The sequence below is a fragment of the Eleutherodactylus coqui genome, chromosome 6 (genome assembly GCF_035609145.1).
Source record: "Eleutherodactylus coqui strain aEleCoq1 chromosome 6, aEleCoq1.hap1, whole genome shotgun sequence".
NCBI lineage: Eukaryota > Metazoa > Chordata > Amphibia > Anura > Eleutherodactylidae > Eleutherodactylus > Eleutherodactylus coqui.
In genome coordinates, this window is record NC_089842.1 from 130,622,943 (window position 1) to 130,634,496 (window position 11,554).

The window sequence follows — 11,554 nt, forward strand, 5'->3', positions numbered from 1 at the left end:
AACACTAAAAGACTGCACTGCCGGATCGCGGGCTTTTCGCTCAGCGATTCACTTTCTATGTGAAGTTTGAACAAATTTTGAGCGATAGTCATTATGTGTAGATGGGCTATAAGAGTATCCGTGGCAAGGGATCAGACAGGGAGTTTATTAGATTGTGAACACTTTGGGATGGGAATACCGAGGGTGAGTCTGTATTAATGCGACACAGTTGAGGTGCGGACAAAGCCACACCGGATACCACGCTAGAAAAACACTCGCTATTTTGCCAAAATTTCCTGTGGTTTCTGACTTGGTCACAGTAAAAACTGCGACTACGTTGAAAACTGTGATAAAAATGTGCATGATCGTCCCAGTGCGATTTTCACTTGAAATGCACCATATGAATACAGCCTGACACACTGTGTGTGAGAGAGGGAAATTATTAGTTGTGGAGTACCTGGAGGTGATACACTATGTGTGTGAATGTAATTACATCCCGGAGCATGCAGTGTCTTCTGATGTTTGTGTCCTCTCCTGGATACATAACATCCACTACTGGACACACTGCTGCCACCTAATGGGGACTAGTGGTGCTGCAAATGGCAAGAATCTGTTTGACTTGCGCAGGAATATTATATAGTGATTTGATATAATGGGGTTTTACCCCCTCCAGCTGCCTGCATCTATCTCCAGACAGACTACAGAAACTATAAACCCCAGAAATAAAGAAACCTCATAATGAAAACCATGTTGTTGTATAAATAAAAGAACTCTGACAACTGAGTCAAGTAGTGATGTTTCCCATATCACTACACAACAAAACTGATGTGCCATTCAGGAGTCTAGGAAAGCTGAGTGACAATACTTATTGAAACTGTAATGTCTGCCATATAATTTATCATCCTGATAATATAACTAAGGAAGGGCTGTACGGAAATAGTAAGAACTTGACAAAAGAGGACAGCTCAAACACTTGAAGCTGTAGAGCTTGTTCGGCTCAGGAAGCACTGCTATGAACAATGGGCAAGTATTTGGAGTACTGGGTGGGCAGTTGGTCGCTGGAGGTTCACTGCAGGCTCAATCATGTGTTGATTATGTATCTCTGGACATCGCTCCATTTTTATGTTATTTTTCCAGTCAATTCCCAGTGCCATTGAGCAGAGAGGCGTTGTCTCCAGAGGGAACATCAGGAAGGTTCTTATAGTGGATGCCACCTCCATACAATGAGACCCTTACATAGAGATCCAGGGATTTACCAGCTACTGCTCTGTTCATTCATCTCCATAACTCCCCTGATTCTACAAAGTGCCGTAAGCAACCAGATAGTGAAGCTAAATCCCCTGTGCACCCCAGGATTAGAGGGTGTCTGCTAATTACCTGCTTGTCATCAGGAAGACATTAATCTGCAGAAACCAGAATAGAATGTAATGCTTGTTTTGCTTGCAGTAAAATATTCACGTGTAGGGCTCCCTCACATGTGTATTTTTGATGCACGTTATACGCGGTGCTAATAGCCTGTTGATTTTTTATTGGGAAACTCACCCCCCATGTCCTATTTTGGTGCAGATTACGCACTAATATAGACTATGGGCATTTGAATATGCAGCAGGTATGCATGCATATGTGTACCGCCTATTTTATGCTTTTATGCTCAATTCTGACAGCAGCATTTAAATCCCCTGAACGATGTTCAGCAGTCCCGTACAGCTCCCCGCGATGAGATCACTGGGAGCCGTGTGTATGTCATGCATGGCAGCCAAGGGCCTTGTGAATGGCCCCAGGGCTGTCTTGGCAGTATGCCTATCAAGCTATCCTCGTGGGGTGGCTTGATAGGCTGACTGTCAGATCGCAGTATGATGTAATGATATGGTATTACATCATACTTCAGGAGCGATCAAAGCATCACTAGTTGTGGTCCCCTAGGAGGGCTAAAAGAAAATGTAAAAATAAGAACAATAAAGTTTTACTAATTATTTAAACAAAACAAACGGTGAAAGTTGTCCGAAAAACAAAATAAAGAACGCCAGAAATGCGCTTTTTTGGTCACCATGTCTCCAAGACAAAATGCAATGTAAAACTATCAAAAAGTCGTATGTATTCAAAAATGATACCAACGGAAACTACAGAACATACAGCACAAAATGAGCCTTTACACAACTATGCTGCGGAAAACTTAGAAAGTTATTGTGCGCAGAAGATGGAGACAGAAAATCATTAAAAAAATTAAATATCTTTAAAAAAAATACAAGTAGTACAGCAAAAAAAAAACTATATAAGTTTGGCATCGTAGTAATCATACTGACCCATAGAATAAAGTTATCGCATCATTTTTGTTGCAGTTTGTGCGCCGTAGAAACAAGACGCACTGAAAGATGACGGAATGTCATTTTATTTCCATTTCTCACCACTTACAATTTTTAAAAAGTTTTTCAGTACATTATATGGTACAGTAAATAACACCATTGAAAAATGCAACTCGTCTCGCAAAAAACAAGCCCTCATACAGCGACGTCGATGGATAAATAAAGGAGTTACGATTTTTTAAAAGGGGGGAGGAAAAAACGAAAATAGAAAAAACAAAAAAGCTCCGTCACTAAGGGGTTAAAAAAGCATTTTAAAAAACGTGCGTTTTTGCTAAGTTTGCAGCCAAAAAAAAGCACAAACGCGACAACATTTTGGAAAAACGATCATAGTTTTTTCCACCACAATTTTTTTTGTACTCGAAACCATCTTATGTGAATGCACCCTGTGCTTGTCTAGTGAGGGGGTAGAACAGTTTCTAAGCAGTGATCTGTCCAGTTGGGTAGACAGAGGTGATGACAGTGGAAAGTGGTTGGTGCAGGTGCTGGCACTGATGTGTTGGAGGTCCTGGCAGTGATCTACGCAGTGTGGTGGAAGGGTATGCCGGTGCTAACAGTGTAGAGATGTTGCTGGGCAAGTCAGCATAGTGGTGGCACTGAGCACTATGTGCTGCAACTTGGAAGCCTTGTAGTAAATGTACATTATTGCTCATCTTGCAGAATCTGGTGCAGATGAGTTTGTCCAAGCGCTGACTGCGTAAATGTTCCAATCAGCTGTGCAAATAAATGCCATTTATCCCTAAGACCACTCAACATGGAAAGGGCTGACATATTCTGCACTGAAGTGGCTGACCATTCCAAGTACGGACTGAAAAGTAATTGGCTTCCTATAAGACAGTGTATAATTGGGATAATGGGAGTGATACAGTGTGGTAAATAGGAAAATTAGATTATGAGTTCCTGTGGATAGGAGTGATACATTTTGTGTGAGATCAAAGATTAGATTGTGTGCGCCGGGGGACATGGACAATGATGTGCATACAACCTGTGTACAGAATTGTGGATTATATCGTGGCTATATAAATAGGAGATAATAAATAAAAGGTGATATATGTGCGGGGTACTCACAGGATTTCGCTGTTGCGTGGCAGTTGAGGCATAGTAGATCGATGCCTACAGGTGACGCTGTAGCTCGGCTCCTTCTCACATCTGCAGTTGTCTGGGCAGCTGGAGGCTGAGCCGTCTTCCAAGAGGAATAGGGACAGGAGGAAGAGAGACAGATCGTGTAGCATCTCAAATACTGAGGGTCACATGAGTCAGTATAATGATGACTTTTCACTCCTGCAGAAAATACACATAGATTGTTAGCTCTTAGGTCCACTGCAGTGTTACAGACACTAGGCACAGTTCTAAGTCAGAGCACTATCCCCCTCACACACACATCTGCCAGTTCAGATATCATCACAATTCTCTATGACTTCTCCTGTGCTGCATTTACACTCTGGAAGACGTCCATACATTTAAGCCTGTCCTGAAAAACACATCATTGCAAGACGCTTAGAAATTTCTAGCTGCTACGGTATTTGCTGGAGTCAGAACCAAGAGTTCAGTGTATGAATAACAACCATATCCCCTGTTATTCACACCATTCCCAATCCCATGTCCAGGAGATGTCCCCATTTACTTAATCTGTACACAATATCCCCCTATGTGGTGTGGTTCTATGACAAGGTATCACCCCTAAACATAGCAAGCAGCTCAGCACCCATGATAGGATAAGGGCTTGTTCACATTAGCATCGTGGATTCCCTTTTCCTACTCTATTATGGGAGCAGAAAAGCAGAATCCACTTGCCAAATGGATCTAATAATCTATCTTGTGACGGAACCAAACAGACCCCATTGACTATAATGGGGTCTGTTTGGATTTGAGCCCTGCTGTGCAGTATTTTACAAAGCAAAATGGTGCTGCGTTATTTCGGCCGGCATTTAACGGAATTCAGCGGCAGAGCCCTGAATGCTAATGTTCACAAAGCCTTAGATAAAGCAGCTCAGCAGACTGTATTACACTGTAGAGATACTGACTGCTGAATCTATCACGCCTGATAGGAGTATATACAGCAGCTCAGACAGTATCACTCATGATAAGCTTAGATACAGAAGATTATCAGATGGTATCACATGATAGGATTAGGTAAATCAGTTCAACTGACTGTACCACATATTATACAGTATCCGTCGTGATAGGATTAGATACAGCGGCTCAGCTGTATCACACACACATATGTTATATTGGTTCCGCGAAAAGTTCCTGAATATTAAATTGTATTGCTGGCTGCTATGACAACCTAACACAAAGCGTCGAGAACATAATTCCATTTAATGCTGTAAAATCCCCAGTATAGTTGATCAGTTTGATTAAACTTTTCTAAGCTTTCCTGTGTAGTTTGCCTGAGCTGGGTAACACATTAATAGGGGATGATGGTGTAAAGTGGCTCCATATAATGGAGAACCCATCTGTGAGGCAATGTTACAGCAGGCAGAACACTCTGTTCCCGTACAGAAGAGGAATTCTCTCTATTTCCTGATACAAGAATCCTTTTTTCCTATGGAGCAACTCCTGTTGATGGTGGATACTGTGCTCATCATCCAGATACGCACCTGCTCCTGCTTTGCTCCTGATGCCCAGCTCTGCCAGTGGCAAAGGGCTCTGCTGTGGTGATGCCCAGGGTCTGCTTTCCCAAGGATGAGATGCTTTACCAGCTTAGTGTTCTTCTGCTGTCTCAGCCTCTCTGTAGCTTTTTCAGGTTTCATTGCAGCTTCTTAAGTGCTGCTTCAAAACTCAAGTTGCGTTTTGCACACATTCAGTTTCCCCCTGTGCTGCCTGTGGGGAGGGGGTCCCAGACCAGCCAAGTGTGAGCCTCCCCAACATCACAAGGGCTAAGCACCAACAGGACAGCAGCATCACCTGCTGCTCATAGCAGAAATTGCACAATATAAAAGCTACATTACAGGGACCTCAATCCAGTTTGAGAGGAAGAGTAACCTTCTTGTTGTGCATAAGAATTAGATACTTCATTTTTCCAGTACAGTTTTGAAAAAAAAGCAGCATTTTGATTAATTGCCACTTCATATCTGTATAGGGGAGCTGACCTACTCTTGGACTATCATGGATAAGTGCTGCCGGCATACACCATCTGGTACTCTGCTTCCCCCCTGTCCCTACACCACCCAGCCCGCACATGCCGATTCGCTAATACACTCAGAGTAAACATCCCTCTTAAACGAACCTCACATGCTCGCGTCTAGGACTTCTCCAGAGCAGCACCCATCCTCTGGAACGCTCTACCCCAAGGCTTCTGGACAAATCCCGATGCACGAAATTTCAGATGCGCCTTAAAAATGCAACTCTTCAGGGAGGCATGCCAAATCTGCTGACCTAGCCCCCCGCCCCTCCCTATGGCTCCCCACATCTTCCACACTGCTTATTGCATTCGACCTCTACACCTGCACCTCCTTACCGCCCCACCCCGTTTGCTTCCTAATAATCGATCTCCACATGTAATTCCCGTACTACCTGTGTTCCCCAATGCCTCATCTTTTGGCCCCTCCTGTACCTCCTGTATCACCCCCACAGCGTTGACTTTAAACTGATTGTATATCACATGTAATTGTTGTATTGTCTGTGTTTCTCCCATGCCTGAAAGAGCTGCAGAATAAGTTGGCGCTATACAAATAAAGATTATTATTATTACTCCGTGATCGCTCTCTGCTCCTGGCTTAGCCTCTGTAATATATGTAACGTGTAATTCCAGCGTATAGGCACATGACAGATGAGACGGTTGGGTGGTAGCCCGAATTGTCATTGCACCTCCACCAGGAAAGATGAAGCTGGGTGTGAACGCCATAAGTGTGAGCACAGTTTCCTGGCCTTTTCCAGCACTGGATGTAAACTTGGGTAATTCTTTAGGAAGCGCTGCACTACCACGTTTATCACATGGGCCAGGCAAGGTACATGTGTGAGATTGCCAAGCGAAGGGCTGCCAGCAGGTTGGCCCCATTGTCACACACAACCTTGCCCGGCTTTGGATTACGTGGGGTTAGCCATGTGTCAGCCTGGGCCTGCAGAGCCAACAACTTTTCAGCCATGTGGCTGCACTCCCCTAGATAAATGAGTTTTGGGACAGCATTTTGGCATTTACCACGTGCACAGCTGTATGGAGGTTGGATTGTGTCACATATGGATATCTGTGCCAATTTGGAGGGTATTGAAACGTGGTATAAAGAGGTGGAGGAAGAGAATGAGGAGGAGGAGGGAGATGAGAAGGGGACAGACAAATATGAATATCCCACAACTCTTAGGGGTACCATTAAACATGGGCCACCACATTCGGCTTCATGCCCCACCTGCAGGACATTGACTCAGTGTGCTGTAACGCCCCTGGCTCTGCTTGCTGGACCACATATCTGTGGTCAGCTGCACCGTACCTAAGACAGTATTTGACATTGCCAGGGACACATTATCACTCACATTGCGTTGAGGGCAGGAACAGCTTTTTTTCAAAGAAATGGCAGCTGGGCAGCTGATACTATGCATTAGCATGGAGCATCACATTGCGGAAGGCATCTGTGTCCACTAGCCTGAAGGGCAGCATTTCCATTGCAAGTAGCTGTGCAATGCTTGTGTTCAGGCTCTGTGCTCGTGGATGGTTGGGGTGGTTTTTTTTTTACATTCCTATAGCTGGGGTTATGGATGGTTGGCTGCTGACCTAGGACATGCTGGGATAAAGGGTAGATGTCAATGTTGGTGAAGGTGATGGTGAGAGCTCAACTTCTGCTCTCCCTTTACCACTGCTGCCTAATCATCAATTGCAGAGGAGAGGCCTGAAGTAGGCGTGCTACTGCCCCTACACAACTGTCTCTCTGTGCTCAGAGACTACTGCATGAACAGGGAGGGAGATGGAGGAAGAGGCAACATAAGAGGAAGCAGAATAAGGCTGACTCATTGCCCTCTAGCCCAGGTGGCCTTTTCAAGGCAGCGGGTTGTGGGAGTTCATGTGACTTTTCATACATGTTGTGTTGAAGTTGTTTACGCTCTTGCTGTGTTTTAAATCCATACTGCAGATCTTACAGATGACTGCTCTTCTGTCGTCATGTGCGGTTTCAAAGGATGTCCAGGCTACACAAGTCCTGTGAGTAGACCAGCTGTGGGCCTGATGTTGGTGCTGCTGCAACTATTCGTAGCTGAGGATAACAGTGCAGCCCTTATATTTGTCTGCGACACCCTACTTCCCGTCTTAGCATGGTGCTGCCCAGTAACGTTCTCAACTTCCTTCCCCTCTGCGAGCTGCTATCGTGACTCTCTGTGTATGTCCATGTTGGGTCAAGCACCCTATCATCTTCCACTTCCTCTTTATTGTCCTTCTCCTCCTGAGTGGAATGTATGTCACAGTGACCACCAGGAGCTGACAACTCTGTTTCCACATCCCCCTGAGTATACATTTCCTGTGGAGGGCTGACCATGAGCACTGATCTACCCTGATCTTCCTCTTCGGAGGTAAAAAGTGCATTCAATGTCTTGGTCTTCTCCCTTCTGGTTGTTTGGTCTGCCCAGTTGACATCCATGACTTTGAATGATCAAACAGCTCCATCCATGTGGACTGCTTTGGATGGGGTGGAGGATTGTGATAGACATGATGATTAGTCAGTGTAAAATGTCTATCGATTTGTACTAAACTAGACGTATTATGTGTGTTTTGTGACTTCAGCCTAATGTGGAACTCTGCTGCATAAGGAAAGAGTTAAATCACAGTGTTATGTTACTGCTTATGTGTTCATCTTGAGTGTTTTCCCAGTCCTCCCCATCCCCCCACACAGAATCTTCTTCAACAAAGAGATATCTACTTTCAGTTTCAGGTTCAAGCACATGTTTGTGAGACAAAGACTTGCTTATACATTGGACTTGAGAGAAGGTGGGCAGGAAGGAGGGGGGATTCTATATGATCCGACAAATGAGAATCCTATATGTTACTGATGTAATTTGTTGCACGCCCATTTTATGCTTTACAATAAAAGGGGCTGTCTGGGTGTTTCTGACCAGAGAGCCATTTTGGATATGAGACTGATAGCTTATGTCTGACCTGCTCGATGATGTGTGCACACTATACAATTCGGAAGCTACAAAATACCCTGAAACCTGCTGGAGAAAACCATAATCCAGCACAAATTGGCGTTCCTGGGTGCGCGGGTGGATCTGTGAGGTCAGAGCCTGGAACGTATCGAGACCGGCAGATAGCATGCGGAACTCAGGGGCCCAAAATCTACAGAACACGGTAAGATTGCTTTATCTACCTGTGTCAAACTGATTTCCAAATGCTAATCTGCCTGTATCTGATCCAGACTGGACCTTCACTGAAAGGCAGGTAATACCTCTAGTTCTGTCCACCCGATTATCACCATGTTACCTGTCTAGGGGTATTTTGTATGCTGTGGCTGCTATGTCTGAGACGGTTAAAAATTGTGTATACAAGACCAAGAGATAAATTCTGTGAGGGTTAATGTGTCAGAAGGGCGGACTCGGCTGTTTAAGTCTGAGGGAGCGCGCCAGACACTTACTCCTAGGTAACTAGTGAGGTTAGGAAGATTTATGATACGCATATATACCTTTATGATTGAGCGTGTTATGTTCTCATATGTGAAAAAGTATATACGCGGGAATATAGCCGTGGTGTGACGGCTGATGTCTCCAGAATATTGTTGAGGTTTTGGTCATTGAAAATAATCGTCAGTCTCTGTGTATAGCTAAATGTCCTGTCTAGATCGTGTACAAGGAGTGCTCTTGGGGATTACTAGTAGACGGTGGGTTGATATAAAGGTAGATGAGATATATACCTTGAGCCGTTGTGGGTATTCTCCAGTAATCCCGTCTGTTTGGTATTTTAGAAAGAATGTGCAGTGTTTATTATTGGGGGAGGGTTGCTGATAAGAGAGTGGACTGAAAGCTTTTCTCAATTAACCCTTCCGTTCCCGTTGTCTTGTATTTTGTAGAATTAATGTGCATTGTAATCTGAGTGGGGAAGAGAGGTTATATTGGAAGGATTTGAAGAAAGCAGATTTTACAAGAGAAACACTACTGTGTCCAGAAACTTCGAATAGGATAGAATAAGCAGGTAGAATAGAATGAGGGATCAGTACAGGATGTTTTGGAATATGCAAAACATGTAGAAACGTTTTACAAAGAAAAGAACCAGGAAAAGTTGCAGAAAGAAATGTCAGGTTATGGACAGATAAGCAGAAATGAATATGGTAAGAGACTGTAGAAAGTTTTCAGAAGATGAGCAGGAAGCCCAGCAGAAAGAAAAGGTGTATTAGCTAGTTTTTTGGTATAACGTAGTTAAGAGATTCAAGAGGGGAAAGCATGTAGGGGGGTATGTGTATTGCTTATGAACAATGTAATGCCTTTGTGTTGACTACAGCCCCTCCCTGTAATGGCGGCCGCGCTTGCAATGTTTATAACCCCACATAGTGTGACTCTGCAGTAAATGTGGTGAGCCCTGCCCCCACCCTGAAGTTACTTCCCCCATGTGCTCACTTTCAGGGTGTGTGATGTTACTTCTGGTCCCTCCCCATCCGGGACAGGACCTGGCCCCGCCCCTTCCTCCACCAGCGGCCATTTTGCCTCACCTGGAAGTGCTGCCGCCCCTGGCCCCACCTCTTTCTCCGGCAGCCATCTTGCCTCATCTGGGAGATTTGTAGCCCCGCCCTTTCTGCCTCTGGCGGCCATTTTGCTGCACTTGGGAGGCCTATATTCCCCAATGCCACTGTATCCAGTGCTAACCTCATGATTGTCTGAAGCAAGGTCTTGTTTGACCGGACTTTGTTACACTCCAAGATGTGGCCACTTTGGATGTGTGATAAGTTCAGGGAAACAAACCTTTGTGAAGATGCAGCTTGGGACATAGTAGATGACTAAGCTGGTTTATAGTGTATGGAAGATTGGAGTTGATGCATGGGGGACAGAGGCCGGGAATACATGACAGGGGACGCTCTCTCATGTTCCCAGGGGCTCCGTTTTCCACTGCCCGCTTCTCCAATGGATGCTCAGACAGAGGATGTTATGGAAGGCTCCTACAGATGGAATAATTTCCCTATAGTCACCCAGCAAACTTTTTCACGCAATTTGATGAAGTAATTTTACTTTTTATGTGAAGAAAGAGGGACTAAATTGCCCAGAGTAGGATGTTAAGTCATCCGTATTCTTTAGTTTTTTCCCTAAGTCTTTTGTATATTCTAGTGTCAGTCTACACTGAAGCTATAATTATATTCCTACAGGAGAGTGAAAGTTAAACGCTGAACGTTCCCTGAAATACTATTACACTGGGTGACATAAAATTTTACTTGTGTTGCGCCCCCTTGTGTTAAAAAAATGCTAACTGCGACCTGAAAAAAAAAAAATCTAAAGGATATTTTCGCTCAGACTTTGCTGCATACAATGTCACCTTGACCTACAAAGTGCTTGTTTTTGTGCCTCTTGGTTTCCTTTTTCAACTTGTACTAGTTTGAACGCAATTACTCTTTTTTTTGCCATTGAGTATTCCGGTTCAAAAGGGGGGAGGCATAGGTGATCTGGGTCATAGATGATCTAGGTGTTGTAGATCAGCTATTGGGTTTAAAAAAAATAAATAAATGAAATAAGATAAAAAGGAAATAAATGATTTTGTGCTACAAGATTCCGAGCCATGTGAAATAGAACATCAGCACGATTATTTAGTACTAATACAGTAAGAAACTGCAGGTATGCAAACAGTTACCAGAACCCCTGTTGATAATGCATATGTTGAGCTTTTTTGCAGATGGTACCAGGGTGAGGATTGATGACTCCACATCGGATATGCAGTGGTCACACAACAAGATGTCCTAGAAGCAGAAGCTCTGCCTCCGCATGTCTCAGCACAAGAAGCGGAATTGAAGGCCCTCACTGAGGCGTGTAGAGTGTCGAGAGGTAAGACGGCAACCATTTACACTGACTCCTGGTATGCATTTGGCATAGCTCATGATTACGGCCCAATATGGAAGGCCAGACAGTTTTTTACCTTAGCAGGACAACCAATTGAGAATGGTGCAGCGGTACAGAGTCGCATGGAGGCCCTACTTCTACCTGACAAAGTTGAGAGTTTGCACCGATTCCTACACTGGAGAGGCGAGAGACGACACCCTCGCTGACAGCATAGCAAAGGCAGCGGCCCTCAAGCCGTGGAAGAAAGAAGAAAAGATACT

The 11,554-nt window shown here is 44.3% G+C and overlaps 1 protein-coding gene across 1 annotated transcript in view; it reads right to left on the bottom strand.

The window, feature by feature from the left end:
- TSHR (thyroid stimulating hormone receptor) overlaps window positions 1-5,088 on the bottom strand; it is a 41,292-nt gene extending 36,204 nt beyond the window's left edge. Inside the window, 2 exon segments of the mRNA XM_066607606.1 lie at window positions 3,408-3,620; window positions 4,940-5,088. Coding sequence (XP_066463703.1) covers window positions 3,408-3,571 — 164 coding nt within the window. The 5' untranslated portion in view covers window positions 3,572-3,620; window positions 4,940-5,088.
- Window positions 5,089-11,554: the final 6,466 nt, after the last annotated feature.